Source organism: Oryx dammah, unplaced genomic scaffold (genome assembly GCF_014754425.2).
Source record: "Oryx dammah isolate SB20612 unplaced genomic scaffold, SCBI_Odam_1.1 HiC_scaffold_18, whole genome shotgun sequence".
In the NCBI taxonomy this organism is placed as follows: domain Eukaryota; kingdom Metazoa; phylum Chordata; class Mammalia; order Artiodactyla; family Bovidae; genus Oryx; species Oryx dammah.
In genome coordinates this window covers 36,849,795-36,876,283 of record NW_024070202.1, presented here as the reverse complement: position 1 = coordinate 36,876,283, position 26,489 = coordinate 36,849,795, and the positions used below count along the sequence as shown (strand labels likewise).

The 26,489-nt window shown below is 35.7% G+C and overlaps 1 protein-coding gene across 1 annotated transcript in view; it reads right to left on the bottom strand.

The window, feature by feature from the left end:
* The window catches only part of SEMA3A (semaphorin 3A), a 251,278-nt gene extending 228,413 nt beyond the window's left edge, over positions 1–22,865 (bottom strand). The window contains exon 1 of the mRNA XM_040260710.1: positions 22,225–22,865. Within this exon, the coding sequence (XP_040116644.1) occupies positions 22,225–22,336 (112 nt within the window). The 5' untranslated portion in view covers positions 22,337–22,865. The remainder of the gene's footprint in view (positions 1–22,224) is intronic.
* Between the last annotated feature and the right edge of the window lie 3,624 nt (positions 22,866–26,489).

The window sequence follows — 26,489 nt, the reverse complement described above, 5'->3', positions numbered from 1 at the left end:
TGACAGAGAGCAATAATAGTATCCCCTATTTACTCGCATTTCCTAGTCTCTCTGACAATGTTTATGAAATGAAAGCAATGATTTAGATTTACTTTAGCAAATTATTCATATAATTCAGTCTGGAGTCATATTTCCTAGTAGCAGCATTAAGTTTAGAGTGTGCAACATTCAGTTTCAGTAGCGAAGGTAACTGTGGAAAATGGCACCACCTAAGCCTTCTTCATTGTTGCATAATAATGTCTAGCCTTCAGTCATAATACTGGACAACTTCAGTAATACGATCAAGTTTCTTGAAGATATTTTTGGAATTGTATTTCTATTATTAGGAACACACAAGGGGAAAGTTAAGAAAACGCTGCTTCAAAAAGTTAAAAGAACATGATGAAACATGTTCATTCAAATAAAACTCATTCTTCTGTAAGTTATTTAAGAGAAAATAGTTAAAAGAATAGAGCTGTAATCCAGTGGAATGCCTTTACAATTGTGAGCAGAACTAAAGGGCATACAACAGTCTTTACTGTGTGTAACTGTCATGCTTTATAAAGCATATTTTGATCTGTATCCTACTGGAAGACACATTATATATATACTAAACAATCTACTTGTAGGTTATCTGTCTTTAGTTCCCCTTGATAGGCCACACATTTTATTCTTTTAAATGATTATGATATAATGTCTCAGTTATTTAGCCATGGCACCTGCCCAATATTGTCACATAAGGTCAAACTTTCTGTTATTTTCCTGAACTAAAAGGAAATCACAGACTGTTAGACACAAGTTTAATAACAAAGTAAATTTAATGAGATTATGAAAACAAGCTATTGTTTAGTAACAACAAATTTTATAAATTTTGTTTCAGATATGATATATATATTATGTTCATTTTTAATAAATTACCTTCAGAAGTCTCTATGAAGGTATTATGGTTAAACAATTCAATATTGTTTATAATAGTTTGAATACTTTTGTTAGTTATAGTAGTTTCCTGTCTCAAATGAATGAGAGATGTAAAAAAATAAAGCATCAACTAATATAATTTTAAGTAAGTTTCCTCTTCCCCAAATTCACCTCATAGAATCTATTTCCTCTTTTGGATTCCACTCTTATTTTATTTACGTCTAACCCTTTAACTGTCTTGATAAACTTTTGGCTAGATCATTGTATCAAACAACTCTTGAGAGCTACAAATATTGAGATGTTGAGTCATCTTGCTCTTTCAATTCTTTTCTATTTTATACATCTTGACTGAGTCATTGCTTATCAATCTTTTCAGAAGACAGGGATAATAACAGAAAATCAATCACAGTAATTAGTATCTACATCACGAAGGGTAGCTACATTGATTGAAACAGTTTATTTAAACCTATGTTTAATACAATAGAGGGAAAAGTCAAACAAATTGCCTTTCTTTCCCCAAATACAGCTTATGTTTTACCTAATTGCTCATAGCACTATCTCCACTCCTGACTTATCTTACTTATACCCTTCCTTGACTCCTCAGTCCTCATCTCACTTTCTAAGGAATGTCTCCCCTGTTCTCCATCACACTTATTTTTTATATACTTTTATCACTTGACCTGATCACTCCTTTTGTGAGCCATTCCTATATTTTCTACTAAAATGCAAAACCATTGGGCACTCACCATGCCAATTACTTTGCTAGTGTTCCATGTATCAGATGTTAGCCCCAATTTCCTGATTACTAATACCACATTCTTAACTACTGTGTTCTACCAAATCTAACTAGATTATGGTTCTGGGCTTGGTGCCATGCACCTATAATATACTAACATATGAATTAAAAATAATGATGGTAATTTATACTGGATATTTAAACATTTCCATTGGAAACTGAAGGATAAAAGATGGAACAGTTCCTGAATGATTCTTTTGTGTCATGTGTTGTATGCTCAGAAAAATCAAGTTAGCAGCCCATGATTATTCAATTAGTACCTGGAACCTAGAAAAGATTAGAAAAGACCTTGCTGCTGGGAAAGATTGAAGACAGGAGGAGAAGGGGATGACAGAGGATGAGATGGTTGGATGGCATCACCTATTCAATGGATATGAATCTGAGCAACTCTGGGAGATGGTGAAGGACAGGGAAGCCTGGCATGCTGCAGTCCATGGAGTCATAAAGAGTCGGACACGACTGAGTGAGAAACAACAACCTGAACATACCTCATATGATGTTTTAAAATTATACTTAGGATATATTCTCAGTTGTGTCCAACTCTTTGTGACCCTATGGACTGTAGCCCACCAGGCTCCTCAACCCAAAGAATTTCCCAGACAAAAGTACTGCAGTGGGTTGCCATTTCCTCTTCCAGGGTAAATTCTCAACCCAGGGATCAAAACTTCATCTCCTGCAGCTCCTGAGTGCTGGCGGATTCTTTACCACTGAGCCACCAGGGAAGCCCAAAATATATGCTTAAGCAAACTAAAATAATATATATATCATGACCTACCCCAGACACTTTCTCTCCTATTCATTATTTATTGACATCCATCGCTTAGAATGTTTTCTATGAAAGGTTCTTTGAGGTCCACCTCAAATGCTTGTTTTCACCTGAGGACTTTCCAGATCCTTTGCCTCTTTGATACCTTACATTCTTTGCTGGGATATATTACTTTTTGCATATCTGCCTCATAATGTGTGTTTTGACAAACTTGCCTACCTTCTCCACTAAATGAGACTCCTTAGGCAGAACGCATGTCATCTTTGTGCATGTCCCAGAGTGTGATTCATTGAATACCATATTAATACTTATTCGATAAATGATCTAAGGTTATACAGCATCATTGATAACTTACATAATCAGAAATTCAGAATTATCCCTCATTGCCTCACTACCCACTACTCCTTTCCATAATGATTAAATTAATTTTGAATTTATTTTGTGGCTTCTTAGATAAACTATACACATTAATGCCTTATATCTCCGAATTGCACTTCTAACAAAAAGGCCTTCCTCATTCTTTTTTACAAAATTTTTCTTCATCCTTATAAGTATAGCTTAATTTTAACTCCCTGTGAAATAATATTTTCTCAATGCTCAATAGCAAGTCTGTATGTGTCCAACTCTTTGTGACCCCCATGGACTGTAGCCTGAAGTCCATGGAATTTTCCAGGGAAGAATACTGGAGTAGATTGCCATTTCCTATTCCAGGGAATCTTTCCAACCCATGGATCAAACCTGCATCTCTTGTATCTCCTGCACTGGCGGGCAGATTCTTTACCACTGTGTCACCTGGGAAACCCTAATCAATAGTATACCATAGGTAATCAACAAACCACTGTCCCTCCTAAACTTCATAGCATTTGACTTATATTTAAATGATGGACCAATTGCCTGATCATTGGTTGGTATACTAGTGAGCACTATGTTGTCACATTCTTGAGAATCAGGGTTAACTTTATATGTTTTTCTTTACCTAGTAGTCATTATAGTGATTGGTGCATAGTTACACTTATAAATTCTTGATCATCTGAAACGAGTTTGTTTTGAAAGAACATTCTTTAGATGAGAAAGAGAATACTATTTAAAGAAACAAGAGCATAACAACATGGAAATATGTACTGAGTAATCAGAGTTACAGTAAAACCCTAGACCAAACTGCAACAACAGCAGCACATGTGCACACGCATCTGAGTTGAGGGATTTGTCTTCTTGTTTTAGAATTTTCGCATCCAGCATTTTAGTCAGCGCTTCTCCATTCCTAGTCATTCCTCCCCTCCTCATATTACTATTGCACTAGGAAATAAACTTCAACTAGCAACTGGCATTTGCCATGTAGTCTGTGGGATTGATTCTGTTTTGTAAAATTTCCACATTTCTTTTTAATTAGCTCAATGATAGAGTAAATTCTAAGTAATCTGTGTTGATACAGGAGGGTAGGATCCTTCTGGATGGAAATGTGTCTTTTATCTCTTTCCTAGTTTGTCAGAGAGCCTGGCTCAGAACATGCATGCCTGTTGAATGAAGGGTGACATATAAAGCCAAGGTTTGGAGACTGTTTCTTGCTTACATCAGTGAATTATATTTAAATACTTTGTATAATGACTGTTTCTTGGTTCCCTCAAGGAACTACGTTAGGATGAGTTTTGTTTGCTTTACTATGAGTAAATTAGGAGCATATCGACCTGATTTCAGTCTAACAAAATATGGTCTTGTGGTTTCTTTCATTGAAAAAATGATAACATTTAATACTGATCTTTGATTTATTTTATTTTACTTTATTTTATTTCCCTCTACTCGTTGTATATGTGTGTCTAGTAACACTACTTTGAATTCCTGTTATTTTAATATCCAGCTTTATATAGAGCAGATGGTAAAAATATTTTTAAAGAGGCACAGTACCATCATATTGAAACTAAGAGTTTCATTGTTTTGAATTTAAAGAAAGGGAAACATTTATTTTTATGATATCTATTTCCTTTGCAACGAGATTTGATTCAGGTTTATATGTTCAAAATTTATGAAATGTTATGAAGCATATGAATATATATATATAAAGTATATTATAGGCAAAACAAATTGATATCATGTTAACGGAAAAGGGGGGATTAATATTAATAAAGGACAACTGCAGTTAATCTAAATGTAACCCTTAGCAAAAAGTAGTTTTTCAGGGATAGACGTAATTATGTCTAATTCCAGCTACTTGCATTTTAACAATTACTTAAGGTAAAAAATATTTGCCTTTAAATGTTGTGTCCTAAAAATAATTTAACAGCACAAAGTAGCACTGTATTTTACATTTATTGTACTTAACTAAGAAAACACAAGCAGTTTTAAGAATTTATCACTGATTATTTTTACATTTAAGTTACCATTAAAAGGTAAGTAGCTCCTTGTGATGTGATTATAATTTATGACCATAGACAGTCTAAGTTTTTAAGCTAAAACTGTACCTCACCTTCACATATCATTTACATATACTGATTGCTTCCACATGTCTGGCATGAGGTAAAATAGTTTACGAGCATTGTAATATGGCTAAAGCCACAAAGAAATAAAATTCATCTTTGTCTAGAGTAACTCAGAAATTTATTCATGTTGGGACATAAAATGTTTTCCAAAGGAATTCTGCCTTCCAGAAAAATCCGTTAAAAGCCAACTGTGGTTAGTGTCACCTCCCCTTCTAATAACGTCTATATTTCCCAGTCTGGCTTCCCAGTGTCTTCTGCTAGACAAAAGCCCCTTTAAGTTACTCTCAACGTGTTCTTCATTCTGTTTACTAGCTTCAGACTGCAAGTTTATTTTCTTGAGTGACTGCATATCCTCTTTCCTACAAATGGGTTATTTGCCATCACAGGTGGTTCACAGAATTGGTCCAAAAGACTCAGACTTTATATCTACAATGTTTCATTCAGACTCAGGGACATATTAAATGGAAATATTGTGTTAATTCCTATGTGGATTCAATACTTTTTAAGTTGTCATGAAAGATGTTGTGTCTTCATGGTCTAAGTCATAACAAAATAATATTCAAGACAAGCATTACGCCATTTGAGAGGATATGCTGTAAGTACAAGAGCTAATAAAACTAGTCATTTCCTGCTTATTTTACTGAATATTAAATGAATGATTTAATATTGTTTCATGTTGGTTCACGTTGGTTCATGTTCAAAACAGAAATTGGAACTTATAGTCTGTGAGATGCAGACAACTCCTTACTTTAGAAACAGGTGCTTCCTTGCTCAGCATGGCTCACTTCTGGCTCAGAGCCAGAAGATCTAAAAATCATGTCTACTTTCATCCCCATCATTAGTGTTATGTATAACCTCAGAGAGAGTCCACATTTAAAACTGTGACAAGCAATGGATCAACACCAATATATTTAGTGGCACTTATGTAAGACTGACAGGCCTAATGTTAAACATCACTTTTTACAATTTATTTTTACAATTGTTTACTTGCAACAGTAGCTTTTCACACAACCTTTCCCTACACTGACCAGCCAGTTGACATTGCGAAACTTCACGTTTTTCAAGATTCACACCATTAATGCTACAAATACAATTGTGATTTTCTTTGTGTCATTATCATACACAAATTTTGCCCACAAACTGTGTAATAGCTGGAGAATTACATGCATGTATACCTACTCTGAATGAGAAAAACACTGTAATCTAGAACTTATGCAATTATTAATCTGCCTCAAGGAATTAGGTGTTCATGAATATCTTCTATCTATCTAGCACTGACTGAACACCTTATGCATATATTGTCAATATACCAGTAACAGCTACTGTAAAGTAGCTATTCTTTCCAAGCTAGAAAAGAGCAAGCTGAAGCTAAAAAGCATGCCAGAGTCCTCATCTAGAAAATGCCAGGGTCAATTTCACTACTTTCATTGCTATGCTCTCATTCTTCTTGTACTGGTGAAATTTTCATTCTAGCAGCTAAATCTGAAAAGACTATTAATTTTAATTTTCAAAAGGCCAACAAATAGTTGCCTGAACTCTTTAAACTTAACGTGACTTGCTATTTAGTAATACTAAATAATGACAACATATATAATCAAATGTATAGAATTTTTAATTGAATATGCGCTGTCATTTTGTATATTCCAAGAATGTGAAATTTTATTCTTTAGGAAATATGAAAATGCAATAAATCTGCTATTAGCTCTATAAAGAAAACTAAATTGCAAGAAAAAGATGATGTAATATGTAAAATGGAGAATCCATTCAGGAGACTATGACCCTTTGTATATGTTACTTATGGTACATTTCAATATTATAGAATGAGATCTGTAATAAAGAAGCAAATTGCTATACCATCACTCATTTCATTCCCTTATATAGCATCTGCTTAGAACAGACTAAACAGATTCTTTCAGAATTAGTGTGCAATGTTCATATAGATGTGAACAGAGGTACTGTCATAGAGCAGACAGTTTTCTCATTTGACAGCTAAAGAACAAGCCAATCAGATAAGTATTAATCTCATTTTTGATGAAACTTTGGGCACAAGGGACATTGACTCTGCCTTGCAAAGAGATTTCATGTGCACCAGAAAGAAACTATTTGTTTGATTCACTGGTCTCATTTGTTATTATGCTAGAAATCTTTCTCAAGAAGCTGTCTGGATTATAGGGTTGAATAGTAGAAAGAGAACACCTGTTCTGTTAGAGTGAGCAAAGGGAACATTAATTCTGTTCTGAATAGGTGCCTCAGGAAGAAAAAGAAGGCTGAGACTCTATTGACCATGGGGAACATGGAGTGAAGGTAAGCAAACCCCATGGCTCCAGGTCACTGTGTGAGAGCCTAATGGGGAATTTGAGTCTCAGGAGTACTTGCTCTGTTACAGCACAGCTTCTAATTTTATCTAGTTAGAATCAAATGCAAAGATGGTGACCCTCTGCTTGCCAGCCCAGGAGAAGAGAGAAAAAGTGATCAAAAGAATGATAAATTCACATAATATAGTGATCTGGCATAAAAAAATCACCTTTGATATCTTGCTTTGCCTAAATAGTGACATCATGACAGAGTAAACGCATGTCCCATTGTCAGAAGTTCTAAATTTACACTTTGCCAAAAACCTAAGAAAGTTTGAAGCAATTAGTATGTAACATAGAATATTTTTAATGCAATTTAAAATTTTACATGAAATCATAAATATCTGAATTTTTCTTCAATATAACTTGCATTTATACTGGACATGTGAAGCTATATTGCTCTATGTAGATAAGTTGAGCTACTTCCCCACATATGAAGTCTTCATCAGGAAAACAAGGCTGTGAAGCCCAATCTGAGCTACAGTCACGTTACAGAATCTTATTTCCACTTCTCAGATGATGACTCCATAATTATGAACTGAAGGCCAACTCTCAGGTTTCAGGAAAGCTAAAGTGATGCCTTGCATGTGCCATTCACTTATAAACTCTAAATAATTTCATCACTTGTTATACAAATCTAAAGTTTAAATTCTGTAAACTCTTGTTTCAAAATTCCCTACTATTTATCAGTATTTGGACTGATTCTTCAGCCTTAAATGTTTTTTCTTCCAGTCAAGTATTTTACTACTCAACTTTACAGCCCTTTAACTTAAACTAGGCTACATTTTGTTCTCAAATCTACTATTTGTGTGATCTCACCTCTGCTCCTTAGCTCTCCCACCTGGAATGATCACCAGCCACCTCATCAGGTACTCCTTCAACCACCTCATTCCAGGAGTGAGGAGCAGTCATGTACAAGACTCTGTGCTTGACTGGCAGTATAAGATGGATAGACCGCAGGTGAGATCCTACAAAGCTGGAAGTCTGCGTCCTTTCCCCTTCTGAATGTGAAGTTTCTTCAGGACAGGGGCCATATTGTGTTTCCTACTTCTCTGCCTCTTCAAAAGCCTTGACAAAGGTGATGTTTGTTTGAGAGGGCAGGGTCAGTAAACAGTTTACGGGGTGGGAGGATGTCCACCAGAAAGGTCACAGGTGTGACGTGGAGGAGGGAGTAGATACTGGGGCATTACTGGGCTGCAAGGTGAAGACAGTTTCACTTTCCAAATACTATCAATTGTTGTACCTCACTGCTAGCTGCTGGAATTTAAAATGTACTGTTCTCAAGTTCTCTAGATTCTCCTATACACAACCAATCACCAAACCCAATTTTTCTATGTGTTCAGTGTGTCTCATCTCCAGCCTTTCTTTTTCATTTTCATTATCATGATCACTATTATGGCATTAATTTATTTCTTCATGTGTGAATCATTGCAGGAACTCCAAATAGCTCCCTCCATGCCCTAGACTACTACTTTAGGTTAAGCATTCTTGTAGGTCAAATGAGGAAGTATGGGCTTTAATCAGAAGGAACTTTTTAAAATGGAATGGGATAATTAGATTTGAATTTCAGAAATAATTGTACTCAGTAACGAAAGAAAGAAGAGATAATTATAGGTGGCTGTTACCAAAATAGGGCAAGTAATAAGAGCCTGACCTAACCTGGAGGAGAGAATAGGAAAGATTGGAGGGATGAACCAAAGAGGGAGACTCCATAAAACACTGAAGCTGGTAGATATGAGGAGAGTCAGCAAGGGAAAAGCGAAGATGTTAATGGTACGGATAACTAGGACAAAATGACAACATTCCCTGAAACTGAGAACAAGTAACTTTGCAGGGAGGACCATGAGTACAGTTTTGAACAAACCAGTTGAGTTGGAGTTCCCTGTGAGAGGTCCTAGTGCAGACAGTCTATGGCATTTGCTGTGTGGAAGCTGCTGCTGCTGCTAAGTCGCTTCAGTCGTGTCCGACTCTGTGCGACCCCAGAGATGGCAGCCCACCAGGCTCCCCCATCCCTGGAATTCTCCAGGCAAGAACACTGGAGTGGGTTGCCATTTCCTTCTCCAATGCATGAAAGTGAAAAGTGAAAGTGAAGTCGCTCAGTCATGTCCGACTCATAGTGACCCCATGAACTGCAGCTTACATGCAAAAGCCCCAAGCTGGCTCAGCAACTGGTTCCCAGAACTCACAGCATCTGGGAAAATAATTTTCCCAGGTAGGGGTTTGGGCAGCCTTGGGAAGAGCACCCTGTGCAACACTGGCTCCTGTTCTCCAGTTGACAGCTTTCTGCTGGGCTTCCCATCCTAGTCATCACTTGGAAGACACTTCTGCATCTCAAGGGGCAAGAAAATTAATTTGTCCTTAAATCAGCATATTTTATTGATGGAAAGTTGAGACATTTTGACTAAAATATATGAGATCCACACTCTCTGTTTAAGCACACTGTCTAGATTTAGGTGTATGTGTCTGTTTAGGAGAGGGCTTCCCAGGTGGCTCGGTGGTAAAGAACTTGCCTGCTATTGCAGGAGATGTGGGGTTGATCCCTGGGTTAGGAAAATCCCCTGGAGAAGGAAATGACCACCCATCCCAGTATTCTTGCCTGAGAAATCCAATGCACAGAGGAGCCTGGCAGGGTATAGCCCATGGGGTCACAGAGAGTTGGACACGACTTAACAACTGACCAACAACAATGTGTACAGGAGTGAAATATTAAAGTGGCAAGACTAGTTAATTAAGAAATTATCATCTAATTTCTGTAGATTAGCCTGCTAAAATGAAAAATTCCTACCCTCTTCCCAAGAGATATATAGATTTTTAGTTTTTGAGGCTTAAAAACTTTCTCTAAACTCCCAGGGGAAAATTAACAGATTTTGTTTTCGAAATGATATATAGATAGGATAAAAAAGTTCTGAAGACTTTTTACTTCCAGAGAAAAAGGGTAGAGTAAGGTGGCCAGAATCAGTTTAAAAGATGATTTCAGATCTGGAAAGATGAAAGATTATTTTACTAGTAGGATCTGTTCTGCTCACACTGAACTCTGGAGGTAGAAGGCCCTGAGAGTGAAAACACCGTATGCCTGCTTTTACAGCAAAGACACTACATGACCTGGAGCCAAGATGCTGAGAAGCCTCAATGGAAGGACTATTGAAAGGGGCACCTTGGCGACTTCCCAATGTACTAGTGCCTACGAGAGAACAGAGAACAGCAGCATTGCACAGCAGAAGACACTCAGGTAAGGTCAACTATTAAAGGACAGAAGATTATGGCCAGGTGGAGGGAAGAGATGGTGAGGGACTTTGGGACTGGCATGTACACACTGTTGTATTTAAAATAAATAACCAACAAGGACCTACTGTACAGCACAGAGAACTCTGTTCAATGTTGTTTAACAACCTAAGGGGAAAAGAAATTTGAAAAATAGATACAGGTATACATATAACTGACTCACTTTGGTGTCCATCTGGAACTATCACAACATTGTTAATCAACTCTATTCTGATATAAAATAAAAAGTTAAAGAAAAAAAAGATTATGGCCAATTCTGAACCACTCAAGACCAGCCACTGAGCAAAGAGAGAGGGTCTCCCATGCCTTTTGTCTCAATCTGTGTTCTAGTGATTGGCATTTCATTTTTCATAATTCTCAACCATGATGTGGAGAATTTCTAAACCATTATTTAGAAAAATAATCATTTGGTTTAACTTTTCTTGTATTTGTTATGGATTCACATACATATGGACTGTATATAAACACAGTGATTTGTGTAGCATTTCATCAATACATAATTCCACAAGTACAAGGGATTATTCTATTATAACCAAAATTCTAGAATAACACTTTCTGCATTTTGTATTTTGCAAAATACCATGAATCTACAATTTTTTCTAATATATTATGAATGGCTTCAAGATTTTACTAGCCTGTTTGTTTTGAAACCAAGTTTTTTTTCTTAAATGAGTCAGAGAAACATCCTGAATAATAAAAGTACTAAGCAAATCAAAATGTGTGCAGTATATGACTTCAGACTTAAAGGTATATGGCACATAACAGGAACACACAGTCAAGGGAACAATTTAATCCCTGAGGTTCATCATATAGATGATATGGATGTCTTGATATTAAAAACAAATATGATTTATAGGATAGCAATTGCTCTTTTCAAGGGCTTCCCAGGTGGCACTAGTGGTAAAGAATCTGCCTGCCAGTACAGGAGACAAAAGATATGGGTTTGATCCCTATGTTAGGAAGATCCCCTGGAGGAGGGCATGGTATTCACTTCAGTATTCTTGCCTGGAGAATCCCATGGACAGAGGAGCCTGGCAGGCTATAGTCCATAGGGTCTCAAAGAGTTGGACACAACGTAACAACTGAACAAAAACGTGACTGAAATGACTTAGCATGCATGCTCTTTTCAAAACTTGTTGGTGGATTGATTATACAAATCATAGAGCAAAACAGAAAAAAAAAAAAAGGAATTAACTAGGAGAACAAGACGAAACCTGCATTCTAACCCAGTATATTTTATAATTTCAAGAAACTATAGTCACGGTATTTTCTATACGGTGTTTTCAAACACAACTTTCTTTTTTTTTCCACTGGCTAAAAACAAATTTGTCTCATATATTTTATAGACAAATCTCAAAGGAGAGACAGATAGGCCCAAATGACCACTGTGACCACCACGGAAAAGTCTTTCAAGGATGTGCACTTGTCTGTCTTGCTATCATTTTCAGTCAAACATTGGCAAACACCTGTTAACTCCTTGACATTCCTGGCTTGACATGCTACAGCTTTAAGTTCCCCTTGTTAAAGGACAAACTTGTTTCCATATCACATTTGAATTAATATGTATAAAACTATTATTACATACTATATAAAATAAATTGCTTTCCTAAAAATCAACACCTCCAAGTACTTTTAGATGGTGGTAATTATCACTTTTCTCTACCTCTGCCTTCTCACAGACTTCTTGTTTTTAAGGTCCACCTTCCTTATGCCTTATTTTACAAAACTCCCTGAAGTTTTTAGCTAGGTGTGATACCACCTTTCTCTGAAGTCCCATTATATTCACTTTAATCCAAGAATCTATTTATTTATGAAGAAATCTGTTCGTTGCCTCACATGGTTTTCTGTGTTTGTCTTACATATAAAATACAAGTAAGAAATGCTTATCATTTATAATAACATTTTGGCAAACAATTGAAGTTTTCACAGTTAATGAAAACCTGCTGTTGCTGCTAAGTTGCTTCAGTCATGTCTGACTCTGTGCGACCCCATAGACAGCAGCCCACCAGGCTCCCCCGTCCCTGGGATTCTCCAGGCAAGAATACTGGAGTGGGTTGCCATTTTCTTCTCCAATGCATGAAAGTGGAAAGTGAAAGTGAAGTCGCTCAGTCGTGTCCGACTCTTCATGACCCCGTGGACTGCAGTCCACCAGGCTCCTCCGTCCATGAGATTTTCCAGGCAAGCGTACTGGAGTGGGGTGCCGTGAAAACCTACATTCATTTAAACTGATTCTTAAAGGATGACTACAACAGAGCAGAGTTCATTCTCTTGACATTTCAAATTTGAAGATAGAAATTTAAATTTCTGCACATATTATAAAGACTCATAAGTGCTTGTAAAGTTTTGATTTGATGTCAGGCATAAAGAACTTTGTTTTGGCTTTCCCCAAATATAGTGTGAAGGATCTGGACTAGGACTCAATCATTTTTAAACATGAGTAATCATGATTGTATGTAACAGCACTCTGGGTAGTCATATTATTTCCTTTCCTATTGATATGTCTACCTTGTCACAAGATTAACATATATTTATAAGACTGTAAAGTCAAGCACTGAACATTAATTTATACTCTACATCTCAATTATAGACCTTCAAGTGGACTAAGGAAGTTCAGTTCAGTTCAGTCACTCAGTCGTGTCCGACTTTTTGTGACCCCATGAATCACAGGATGCCAGGCCTCCCTGTCCATCACCATCTCCCAGAGTTCACTCAAACTCATGTGCATCTAGTCAGTGATGCCATCCAACCATCTCATCTTCTGTCGTCCCTTCCTCCTCCTGCCCCCAATCCCTCCCAGCATCAGAGTCTTTTCCAATGAGTCAACTCTTTACATGAGGTGACCAAAGTATTGGAGTTTCAGTTTCAGCATCAGTCCTTCCAATGAACACCTAGGACTGATCTTTTTAGGATGGACTGGTTGGATCTCCTTGCAGTCCAAGGGACTCTCAAGAGTCTTCTCCAACACCACAGTTCAAAAGCATCAATTCTTCAGTGCTCAGCTTTCTTCACAGTCCAACTCTCACATCCATACATGACCACTGGAAAAACCATAGCCTTGACTAGATGGATCTTTGTTGGCAAAGTAATGTCTCTGCTTTTGAATATGCTATCTAGGCTGGTCATAACTTTTCTTCCAAGGAGTAAGTGCCTTTTAATTTCATGGCTGCAGTCACCATCTGCAGTGATTTTGGAGCCCCCCAAAATAAAGTCTGACACTGTTTCCACCATTTCCCTATCAACCTGCCTTGAAGTGATGGGACCAGATGCCATGATCTTCATTTTCTGAATGTTGAGCTTTAAGCCAACTTTTTCACTCTCCTCTTTCATTTTCATCAAGAGGCTTTTTAGTTCCTCTTCACTTTCTGCCATAAGGGGGGTGTCATCTGCATATCTGAGGTTATTGATATTTCTCCCAGCAATCTTGATTCCAGCTTGTGCTTCTTCAAGCCCAGCGTTTCTCATGATGTACTCTGCATAGAAGTTAAATAAAGCAGGGTGACAATATACAGCCTTGACATATTCCTTTTCCTATTTGGAACCAGTCTGTTGTTCCATGTCCAGTTCTAGCTGTTGACTAAGGAAAGTAGCCTACCATTATCTCTCATTCTCTCAATTATATAAGACTGGGATCTTAAGCAGTTGACTGTGCACACATTTTGTACATTCTCACTTCAACAAAGACTCCTGTGGCTCTTTCCTTTCATGTCTACTCTTCTGGGCAGGAGGGGCTTGGGAGCAAGGGCTGGGGGTGGACATAGGCAGTGGTCTCAGGCTATAGAACACAAAGCCAGAGGCTGAGTTGGAAATGGAAAGCAAGGGGCAATGAGTAACTGCAGCTCTGGGTGACTGGAATCAAGGATAAGAGGAAACTTATAAGGAAGACTCTGCAAAACTAATCTTGGCAAACTGTCAAGAGCAAAGCCAGAATTGTCCCAAAAGTATGGATGGTGGAATATAGTCAATTTAAACTTTTAAATGATTATATTTTCAACTTTGTTTGGTAGGACTGGTTTGTTCTACACAAAGTTTCAGATTCAGTGAGAGTGATAATGAGACGTTTTATCTTTGACCACTTTTGGTTTTAGAATCATCTCACTCACTTTGTTTACTGGCTGTGTATACTGAGAAACAATAATAAGGAAAATCAGGTATTTGTTGAAAGAAATGAAATAATTTTCCTCCTAGAATGGTCAAAGATGCATGTATTATTAAATACTATCTCCTACTTGCAGGCAAACAAAGATTGCCCTAGACACTTTCTGATTCAGTGCTGAAATAAGCTTGGCTCATTGCGCTCAGTCGCTTCAGTTGTATCTGACTCTGCGACCCTATGGACTGTAGCCTGCCAGGCTCCACTGTCTATAGGATTCTCCAGGCAAGAATACTGGAGGGGGTTCCCATGCTCTTCTCCAGTGGTCTTCCTGATGCTTGGCTCAGGGGAGACACCACTGTTCTTTGTCAGAGAAGGCAATGGCACCCCACTCCAGGACTCTTGCCTGGAAAATCCTATGGACGGAGGAGCCTGGTGGGCTGCAGTCCATTGGGTCACGAAGAATCGGACACGACTGAGCGACTTCACTTTCACTTTTCACTTTCATGCATTGGAGAAGGAAATGGCAACCCGCTCCAGTGTCCTTGCCTGGAGAATTCCAGGGATGGGGGAGCCTGGTGGGCTGCCGTCTATGGCGTTGCACAGTTGGATATGACTGAAGCGACTTCGAGGCAGCAACGGCAGCTGCTCTTTGTGCACATCAGAATGCCTCCTCTGATATCCTCCTATGCTAGTATCTGGCACAGAATTTACTTTCTCTACCATGTTACAATGCACAATTCACTTATAACGAATTATTAAATTTTTTAAATTTTGTACTCATTTATAAACAGGTATATTTTGTGTTTAGAAACAACGTATACATGAGGAGGAACAAGTTCATTCCATGAGTGACTGTGCCACCGTTTGAGACTATAATGATACACAATCATACAAAACTGCCCGTGAGAAATTCTCAATCTGACACGAAAAAGATGATCCACGTAAGTAGTTTTACAGACTAAAGAACTCATTGGACATATTTAATAGAACTAAGCTTCATTTAGCTTGCTGAGGAAGACTCAAGGGGGTGATGCTATATTTTATCCAAAGACATGTTTATGATTGTGGCGACAAATTAAGTTACTGTAAAGGTTTGGTCAACATTGTTTGTCATGCCATCTCTCTTCAACTAAAAGAAACCTGGAAATGTAGGTTTAATGACTCATTCAGGAGATGACAAAACTCCCTAAATTTGTGGCTCCTTTCAGTTTTACTCTAAGCTTGTATTAAATACTAAGACCAATTCATTCTTCATATGTATCAACAGAATTTTATTTTTGCTTATCTTCATTCCCTAATTCAAATATAAATTGTATATCCTCTTATCCTCAGTTTGACAGAGTCCAGCTTTGTTACTGTTTGGAAATAGTGGGTAATTTCTCTATTTATACTGATGTTTATGTCTTGGCAATAGAAGAGATAGTAACTGGAGACATTTAGACTTATTTGGGTCAGATAGAATTTATTGATTCTTTGGTATGTTTAATTATGATAATAATTTAAAACAACCTACAAATCTAAAGGAGTCATTCTTTTAAAATATACTGATTATAATTTTCTAAACATTATTTTACTTTCTCAACTAGCTACTCTCCAATTGTAAATGATGGCAATAATGGGCCACAGGCAGGCAGGCTTATTCCTGTTAAGCCCATTTTATAATTCAGGCTTAAAATAATTATATATATGTATACACATACACACACATATATATATTATGTATATCTACAGGACACTGTCCTTTCATCATTCTGATTGTTCATACCACTACTTCACTCATGCTGTTTACACTTTACAGATCAATTTCACATGTAAATTCTCATTTAAGTTAAATTACATTATTTATTTATTTATTGGTTATAACAATTTATTTTTTAAGGGTTAGAATGGCTCAGCTGGTAAAGAATCTGCCTGCAATGTGGGAGACCTGGGTTTGATCCCTGTGTTGGGAAGATCCCCTGGAGAAGGGAAAGGCTACCTACTCCAGTACTCTGGCCTGGAGCATTCCATGGACTGTATAGTCCATGGGGTCACAAAGAGTCGGACACAACTGAGTGACTTTCAGTTACTCACTCACTCGTGTACTAACAAACGCAAACAGCACATCAAACTCTGTAGCAAATCCTATTCTAACTAATGCTTCTACTTTGTGCAAGCTTGACTCTTACTCCAGTTTTTCCAAGTTTGGCCTCCCCACATTACTCTGTGTGGACTTGTCTTAGCAGCCTGCCCATTTTCCAAACTAAATGAAAGAACTGTCACAAATTGCTAGTGCCACCTATTAGCAGAAGCATAGAACTGCAAAGCATGGTAATTCCTTTAAACAGCACCTTAGAAGTCTTGATGGGTAAAATTCATCCCAAGACCCACTGATTCTAATTTACGTTTACAACTGCTGGCCTTTTTAAAATAAGCTTTCATTGCATGAACTAAACTTAGATATGTCATATATTTTGGAGATTTTACTTACATCTTTGCATTAATGGATCATTTTATCAGTTTCTTTTTAATGATGAAATACAATGTCTTTGTCAATTAATATATGGCTATGATATAATATCATGACTTTATAAATGAATATTGCTACATAAATATTAATTAAATTTTTACTTCATACTAGATGATTAGAACATGCTCAAATATAAATTTCATTTAAAATAGCCTGATTTTAGATTTTACAATTCACCAAAAAGATGTAAAGGTGTGTATGATATTATGATTTTCGTACCTGTGATACATAGGTGTGTAGCTGAAGTTTTTAAATGAGAAAAATGAGGATAAGAAATTAAGCCACAAAATCTTTTACAGCTGACTTTAAATTTTTGATAACTTTATAAGTTATCAAAGCTCACATCTGAAATACAATTATATACTCACACTAAACATAAAGGGATTATGCTCTGTAACCAACAGTTTAACTTTTATTTGTTACTGGGAACATATGCAATTGTATGAATTGATTCAAATTAAATTTATTCCTGACAAATCCTTCAGTAGCATTTGTTCTTAAATATAGAATTTAAATATAATTGACAGAAAATCACAACATATTTTTAAATCATGTGTGACTGACGTATGTTAATTAAAAATAAGAAAAAGAAAAATCAGTTATAGTTATATCTATACTTCTATCTAGTTACCTAAATATTTAGGTACTTCATATCACTGACAATAATTGAGTTTAGGAAATATAATTTATATAAAAAGAAACAACAACCTGAAAAAGTTAGAATTGGAAAATTCATCTCTTCAGTATTCAGGTTTCCTTAAGTTATTAAAGACTGCCTCTCATTATCAAATGTTGGTGCATTAGTCTTACATGGGATGGATTTGTGGTCTCAGTCATTTTCTTACTTGCTAAAGTTACACTGAATCTGGTTGCTGCTATAAACAGGGAAGCCTCAACTTGAGACTTTTACCAGCTCTCATATGACCTGATCAACACTGAATCACAAGATGTGAGACTGGGCATTTTATTTTGATTTTTTTATCATTCTGCATGGGTATACTTGTTGAGTAGATAAGTAAAAAGTTCAACTTTTCCATGTGCTTAAATTGAAGATTTCAGAATCAAAAGATGATTTTTACAGTTAATAGAATTTGGAAAGGAAAGACCACGCTAAATGAGAATCAGCAAAAAGGAGACCTGATGCCAAATATGCAGTGACTATTGGAGAAAAGGTATTGCAGAGAATTTATAACATCTTTGCTCTGTGAAAATATTTATATATTACCCTTACTTTTCATAGACACATTCCATTTTATCTCTGAGGAGATTTCCAATACAAGGCAAATTCCATCTTATACTATTATTGAATACTTGAGATATTTCTGAAAGGTTTTCCTGAGACTCAAAAAGTTCATGCCCACTAAAATACATATACATTTAATTTAACGTGTGACTGTCTTTTAAACCAATATAAATTTTATTATACAGCATTTTATTACAACTTACCAAGATTGCTTTTATTAACTCTAAAATATTAATATAAATTTTGCCCTGAATATATATTTATCTATTCATATATACATATATGTGCATATATGTTTGTGCTTTGTTAGTAGTAATCAAAATCTCTGAAAAGTCAACTAGTTTAATTAGTAAATCATTATTCATACTAGCTAAATTTTGAAGTGGTCATATTGTATTGAATAATGGCAAATAAAAAATGTTTTGCAAATTCTGATTCATAATGTTTAGTTTAACATCATCATATATCTGAAATATATGTTTGAGAATTTTTACTTATCTAATAATCCCTTTCTTACAATAATTATACAATTTGACTGTGAAAAGAAATCTTTACAAAATATGAGAAGAAAGCTTCTGAAAAATCTACTATTTATTTAAGTACTATTTACTAAGTCTTCTATTGTAGGTAAAGTTAAAGGAACTGATTTAATCTTTGGATTCACATGATCACCATCATATTCAGACTTGCATATGTCTTTGATTTCTACTAAAACTCAAGCACACAATGTCCTGGAAAAGCTCATTGCATTGAGTGATGGAACATTTGTCATTTGTTTAAAACCTCAAACCTAATTTATTTGCTTGTGATTTCCATAGGTTTTTCTGAAGTCTTCACTGTACCACACACTCCAAAAGGAAAATTTTATGATATTCTGGTATTTCATGGGAAAAGTGAAATTTCACTAGTTTTGTAGGGGAAATAAACAGTTATGGACTGATTTTAAAAATAATAATTATAACATTTTAGCTATGTTATATGAATTCAAGGAAGGGAAAACTATCTCTGACTGAGTGTTTCTGGAGGATAATTTGTATGTGACTGCTGAGATTTATAGAGTTCTCACATTTGCTTCCCCCACAAGGATTCTAAATCAGATTGGTTCAGAGGAAAAGTGAGCATACCCCATTTTGCTAATATTATCACTTCTCCACATGGTCCTGAAAACATCTATTCTATTACTTTTCCCTAGAAAATAAAGAGGTAACTTATTAGATATGTATATACATCTACTACAAAGTCTGACTTCTTATTTTTTTACTTCTTTTTCTCTCTCACTTAACATATCAAATCTCTTTTACCTCCTATCAGACAAGATGACAAGTAGAAAGTAAGCACAGTGATTGCCTGAAAGTTTTTGTCTTGGCAACCTGAGCAATGAGAGAGTTAACTTAATGGTGGATCTTTGAAAACAAGTGACCATGGGAAATTAGAGTTGGCAGGGATTTAACTCTTCATGAATCATGCTAGAATATTTTTAGGGGCAAAGCAGTGAATGTTTTAACCATGTTTGACATCTAATTAAGGAGGAAAAAGAAGGAGCTAAAAAAAAATCTCTCTTATAGTTTAATAACAAAGTACTGACAATTGGTTACCAGACAGTTGCTTTGGCAAAACAAGTCTACATATAGAGAAAAAAGGTAATGATGTATCAATAAAATGATAGAAGAAAATTGCTTGGGCAATCCCTTTTATTCCTTTTGCTGTTCATTTCACAGGTTGTTTTACCAAATTGTCAAGCTCTAGGTACATCAATAGAATTGTTATGTAGTTGTAAGGCAGCTTTTGGTTTAAAGGAAAGCAGAATAAGTCTAATGGATACCGTTAGTAAGAAGAGCTCATAAACACAGTGTCAAATGTACACATCTTGTCAATATATACAGCTCACTTCATTTAGACAAGTTTAAAGCATTGTGTATAACAAAAGACTATTCTAATGAAATGCTATCTTCTAATATGTGGAAAAACTGGTGCCTCTTCTATTAATGGAGAGTAATCCATTAACATGGAAATAAAATTATTGCAAAATAAATAAACATAATTCTCAATTTTATAATTTATTTAGCACTTAGACAAGTATCTTAAAATACAGCAGATTTTAAAAGGGCATGTCATGTCAAACTTATTCCAAAATTATAGCATATATTTATTTACATCTTCAGGAACTAAACTTGTATGCAAAACTCACTCATAAGAAATATAAACTTGGAGAAACTGGACCATCAACCTAAGAATTACTGGATGGACTACTCTCAGAGAATAAAAACAGAAAGCAAAAACTGACAAAAACAGAGATATCATAATATCATATACTAGGTAAATAATTTAAAGACAGCTACTATATAAAGATATACCTGGAATTTAATTAAATATTTAATGCTTACTATTTTAAAAAAAAATCTTATATAAATATAATTGCAATTTTGCTTGCTAACGTTTAAAATTCATTCTCCTTTTAACAACCAAAAAATTATACCAAAATATAGTCTCCAATTCAATGTATTTTATTTATGTAATAAATCTAAATAAACACATTAATAGGTGTTTAATTTTCTAATCCAAAAGTGTGAAAATTACAGCTGTCTTTCTTATTTGTGGTCCTCATTCACCCTAGAGTATTCAGAAAGAGATGTTGCCCATCATGTGAAAATTAAAGAATATGTTTTCTGGCATCAGGTAATGTACAGCAGACAGACATTTCTACAGAGAGGTTCAATAATTTTCTTTCATATTACAGGCTAAAAACAGAATATAATTGAAGCTTCTCACTGCCCCACCCCCAATTGTAGAAATTTGAGAATCATAAGAAAGCAACACCTTAGGGAGTAAAACTACTTGAGTTAAAACAGTTTAATCTTCAATTCCATTTTAATAATATCTCACTATATAAATATTTTTTTCCATTAAATTTATATACATCATGTTAGAATTTACATTAGCATGATTTTACACATCTGTCTATAAAATCTATCTAAACAATTGTAGAACAAATATTTTCTTTAAAATCCTCATTAAAAAACAGCATATATATTAAACTGTAACCAGACCAACCATGTGATAAGGCTTTTTAATCCCCTTCTTAAATTTATACTTTGTTTTGAAAAGAAGTTCACACAACTAGCTGTACAACTAGAAAGTAGTATCTCTTCAGTTCTCACTCAAGTACATAAGAGTCAAATAACATTATATTTCAAACGTTTTAGCTTTATACCAATTAGCCAAATACACAGTCTTTTGTATAATCATAACACTGTAGAAAAACTAGTCTGTGCTTTCCAGTTTATATTCTCTTGGCAAACCAGGATCTACTGCTTATGTTAAGCATCTGATTGTCAGATTTGAACAAACTGAATATTCATGACAACAATTAACCATTTACTGTCTAAAACTAAGAAAATATAAAATTTATCATAACAATTATTATATGTGAGGCATACACATATACAAAGAGACCATTGTTGCAACAGTGGTTTTAAAAAATATTTTAACAGGAGAAGAGTGAGAAAAATTAACAGGATATATGATCACATATACGGATCTGTATTTACCAGGCATTCAGCTCTTTTCTGCAAATGTAATTAAATGCTCTTTGTTTGCATTTAAATTGTCATATATCCAACAGAAGGCATGATTTTATAAAGAAAAAAAAAGTGTTTCAATCATCTCCAAAAGACCCACACAATCACAAAGGTTTCTCAGGTTAAACTCAAGGTTTTAAGGTTTGGGTTGGGAGGGAGTTCAAGGAATAAAAAGGCAGGGGGCAGCGGGGCATTAGAAAGCTAGCCGAATAAAAGGAAAAGAAAAACTTACCTTTGTAGGATAATTTCAGTCTTGGCACATTGTTTTTCCCATTTTGATAGTTTGCTCTTGCTGTAAGTAATACTCCCCAGAAAAGACAGACAATCCTAGCGAACCAGCCCATGCTGCAGACACTGTTGGTCCTATGCTGCTTCAGCCTCCTGTCCTGTATTGTGCGGCCAGAGAAGTTCAAACAATCTGGAAACTGGAGGTAACAGGTGATTTAGGTCAGTTTCATTCATAAATGCAGACAATCAAGACCTCCAGGCAACACTAACACCTCTTCTTCTGCAACAGTCACTGAAGCACAGAAACTTCAAACCCTCCAAAAAAAAAAAAAATCGAGCCAGGCACCGGATAATGAGGCACAACTGTTGTGTGGAAAAAAAAAAAAACAAAAAAAAAAAAAAAAAAAAAAACAAGGCTGCTGCAGTGGTGCTTAAGAAGCAGTTCCTTTTATCTAGGTTCTTCTGATAGCTGGCGGACTCTAATCCTGTTCCCTGCTTCATTCGGCTCCGGCTCCGGGGAAGCAGAATGAAAGGGAAACAGAGAGAGAGAGAGAGAAAGAGAGAGAGAGAGAGAGGAACCGTGAGCAGCGCGGACTTTTCCTGTACACATGTAGGGAGAGATGACACGAGATCCCACAGACAGGTTTTCCCAACACTCACTAGACTGGCTGACAATGGGAGAACAGGCAAGCTCAACCCACTCCCCTTCCCTCGTGTCACACAACACATGCAAAAAACATCTCGTAGAGATTAGAGCCGGGAGCAGAACCCTCCAGCGTGCCTGTGAAAGGCATGTAGCTATAAATTTACTTCCCGAGGCAAGCGTTGTTTTATAGCCATTTTTAGGTGCAATTTTGAGAAAACAATCTGAATTCTGCTACCTACATAATTTACAACTCATGCTCATTATATAATTCTGCTTGAACTTGTGTGGTGTATGTGTATATGTATGTTTACGCCTGTATACATATGTAGATATGCATATATATGTCTATCCTTTTCATCAGTATAACTTTAACCACTGAAGGTTTTAAAGCCTTGTTAGCGATTGTTCCCTTCTCCCAACAAACCCCCTTGGATCAACCACCCCCTCCCCCGCCCCACTGCAATTTCAGGGAAGAAATTCCTAGTAAAGCCCATTTCAACAATCAGTTCGAGACAAATATAGGTCCACTGAGAATTATAAATTACAACAAGGGATTCTCAAAAGGATACTCAGAATTTAAAAACATCTATGGTTTTTCAGCTTCTGGAATGCTCTGGCTAACGTTTCCAATGCATCACATCTCATTAATTAAAGCCACTTCCCTAGTTTTGCTTTAAAGGGCAGAGAAAGATGACAAAGTTCACAAAAGTCCCTGCTGAGTGTCAAGGACCAACATAAAAAGAGTATCTCTGTGTCTTCATGAGCTGGTGAAGGGTTACTAAATTTTCTGTGGACACACGTGTATTTATGCAGTCATACAAATACCACTAATTCTTTCCTAAATAGGCATGTCTGAGGTGTTTAAATTTCCTTTTCTATTTTTCTTTCAGTTTTTCTCAGAGTTGATATCCATATAGGATTGTGTGTGTGTGTGTGTGTGTGTGTGTGTGTGTGTATGTAGGAAGGGTGCATAAAAATCAAAGAATTTTCCCTTTATATTCCCCAACTCTCTCTAATTTGCACCCTCCTCCAACCCCAGGTACAACACACAGGTTAGAAATACAGAGGAGAGGACTGTTCCAATAATACGGAAATTACTTGGCTGAAAGGAGAAGGTGAGTTTGCTATTAAAAACATGAACACTCATTGAAAGTGGTTTAGTATTCATACGTAAAAAAAAAAAAAAATGATCTGAGGATTGTCAGGACAGCTTTCATTACTTAATGTCTACAGACCAATAGAGAAAGAGCAGCTCTCTCTGTGTGCACAAGTGTGTGTGTGTCTGTGTGTGTGTCTGTATTTGCCTGAGAGTAGGCGGAGGAGGAGGAGGAGGAAGAGAATGAAAAGGATTTAAAGGGGGGAGAATGGGTGAAGGGGAGGAGGAATTCCATGTCTACTCCATTAGATTGATTCATCAAATAGACGGTATTGTATTTGTCACTTCCCACAAGCCTATTGATCAGTCAGTATTGTTAAGAAAATAAAATCCAAAAATAATGTTGATTTTACTGATTCCCACACTTGTTATCCTGAGGACTTTTCATGCTCTAGGCAATGGATTAAGGCTACAAATGACAAGAGGCTTGTCTGTCTTCCATGGATTACTCTCTATAGACATTCATTCTGTGGAGGAATTCATGTCACTTTGGGATTATTTAGGAGATTGGACTAATGGATTATTCTATGGAAATATCACATATGATTATTTTAAATACTTTAAATAGTTGTGCCATTTTCACTAATATATATTTTAAATATTTATTTTCTCCAGCTCTTGTTACCTCAAGTAGGAGAGCAAGTTTATATTTGTCAAAACTAAACAGGATAAGCAAATTTAGAAATGTATCCATTTCACTTGTGTAATGTCTAATCCTGAAACATTTTGATGTGTTCCAGGAAAAATAAAAGATTGTAGGTCAAATTCAGATAAAAGAGGGTGAGAATTGACTCAATGGAGAAGAAAGACAATCTATATTTTGGACCACAAAATCAGGACAGAATTATTTCATTTTCTAAAATAAATACTTTAAAAGTGAAGTCAGAATTGGGTACCATAGACACCCCCATGTTTATATCAAAATACAGGTTTCTTTTTTAAAAAATTCTGCTGTATTTATTTACATTTGATATTTTTCTTACTCTCTGAAATTTTTATGATCTTTGGGTCTTTTCAAATATTTGAAGTTTAATGAATTCACATTTACTTTTCTGTAGATTTTTTAATTTAAAAAATGTAGAATAGGAAGTTCTTTATGTAAGTATAACTGTTCTAGACTGATTATATTACAAAAATAGAAAAGTGTGACCACAGATACACTTTTTTTAATGTAGAAAGAAAGAGAGAAATAAAAGGAGGGCAGAGAGAAAGGAAGGAATGTACTACGTGCCTGAAAAATATTTACCAAAGTATTTGTTATATTATATTTCTACTGATTTCTCAATTGGCATTGGGGATAAATAAAGTTGTTTTCCATGTTTTCCTTATACACCCAAACATGTGAGGGATAATCAAGGTTAAAACTATTTCCCAGTTGTACACAGGGTGTGTAATTGCTCAATCGTGTCTGACTCTTTGTCACCCCATGGACTGTAGCCCACCAAGTTACTCTGTCAGTGGGATTCCTCAGATAAGAATACTGGAGAAGGTTGCCATTTTTGTCTCCAGGGGATCTTCCTGATCCAGGGATTGAACCCTCATCTCCTGTGTTGGCAGGTATATTCTTTACCATTGTGCCACCTATTTCTCGGTTGAAGTAGATGCAAAGTTGAGGTGGACCTGGGTGAGTGTTTATCGGAATCTATCAACATCTACATGCTTGAAATGTGGACTTTGATTCACCTCCCAAGAAACATCACTCCCTACTCTGAGAATATGTGAACTCAGCCCTGACCCAGTCAAGCCTGCTGTATTTACCACATTAACCATTGATCTTACTACATTACTTACATTTTTAAAAGTCAGAAATAATATATTGACCTTTTAACATTGTATTTTTTAAGGTACAAGTGAAAAATCTTATTTTGTTTCTCTTAAAGCAATATCTCTATTTTCAATTATTTTCTAACCCACAATCTACATCATGTGCTATAATTAACTCTGCTTGCAACTGAGCTCCTAATATCTTCTTAAATTTCAAGTTTTCAGATGTGACTAAGTTCTGCTACAGAGTCAAATCTGAGCAGGTGTTTAATATGGTGATCATGCTGTTGTATACATTTCTGTCAAATAAATCTGTAGTTTTTAATCTCGCCTTCCTCCATATTGAGATGGATTACAGAGACTTCCAAGTATAAAACTCTGACAGGCAGTTTTCTGGGTGGTGTGCTTGATTTTCTAGAGAAGCAACTCTTCCAACTTCATTACAGGTTGGTTAACTCTTCTTTCTCAATTAAGATTGGTATAGTCCTAGAAGACACATGTTAAAGCAATTTTCCATAGGAAATGTATTTTTGATCTTTTCGTCTATTAGTTAAAAGCAATGTGTACATTTTCAATGTCTACTTCATATAGTTTATTATTTATTAAGAAACACACTGAGATGGCAATAAACATTGTGATTTAATAGCAGAAATTGTTCTAATTTGTGAGATGGTATTTCAAGTGCTTCTCCAGTTTATAGACA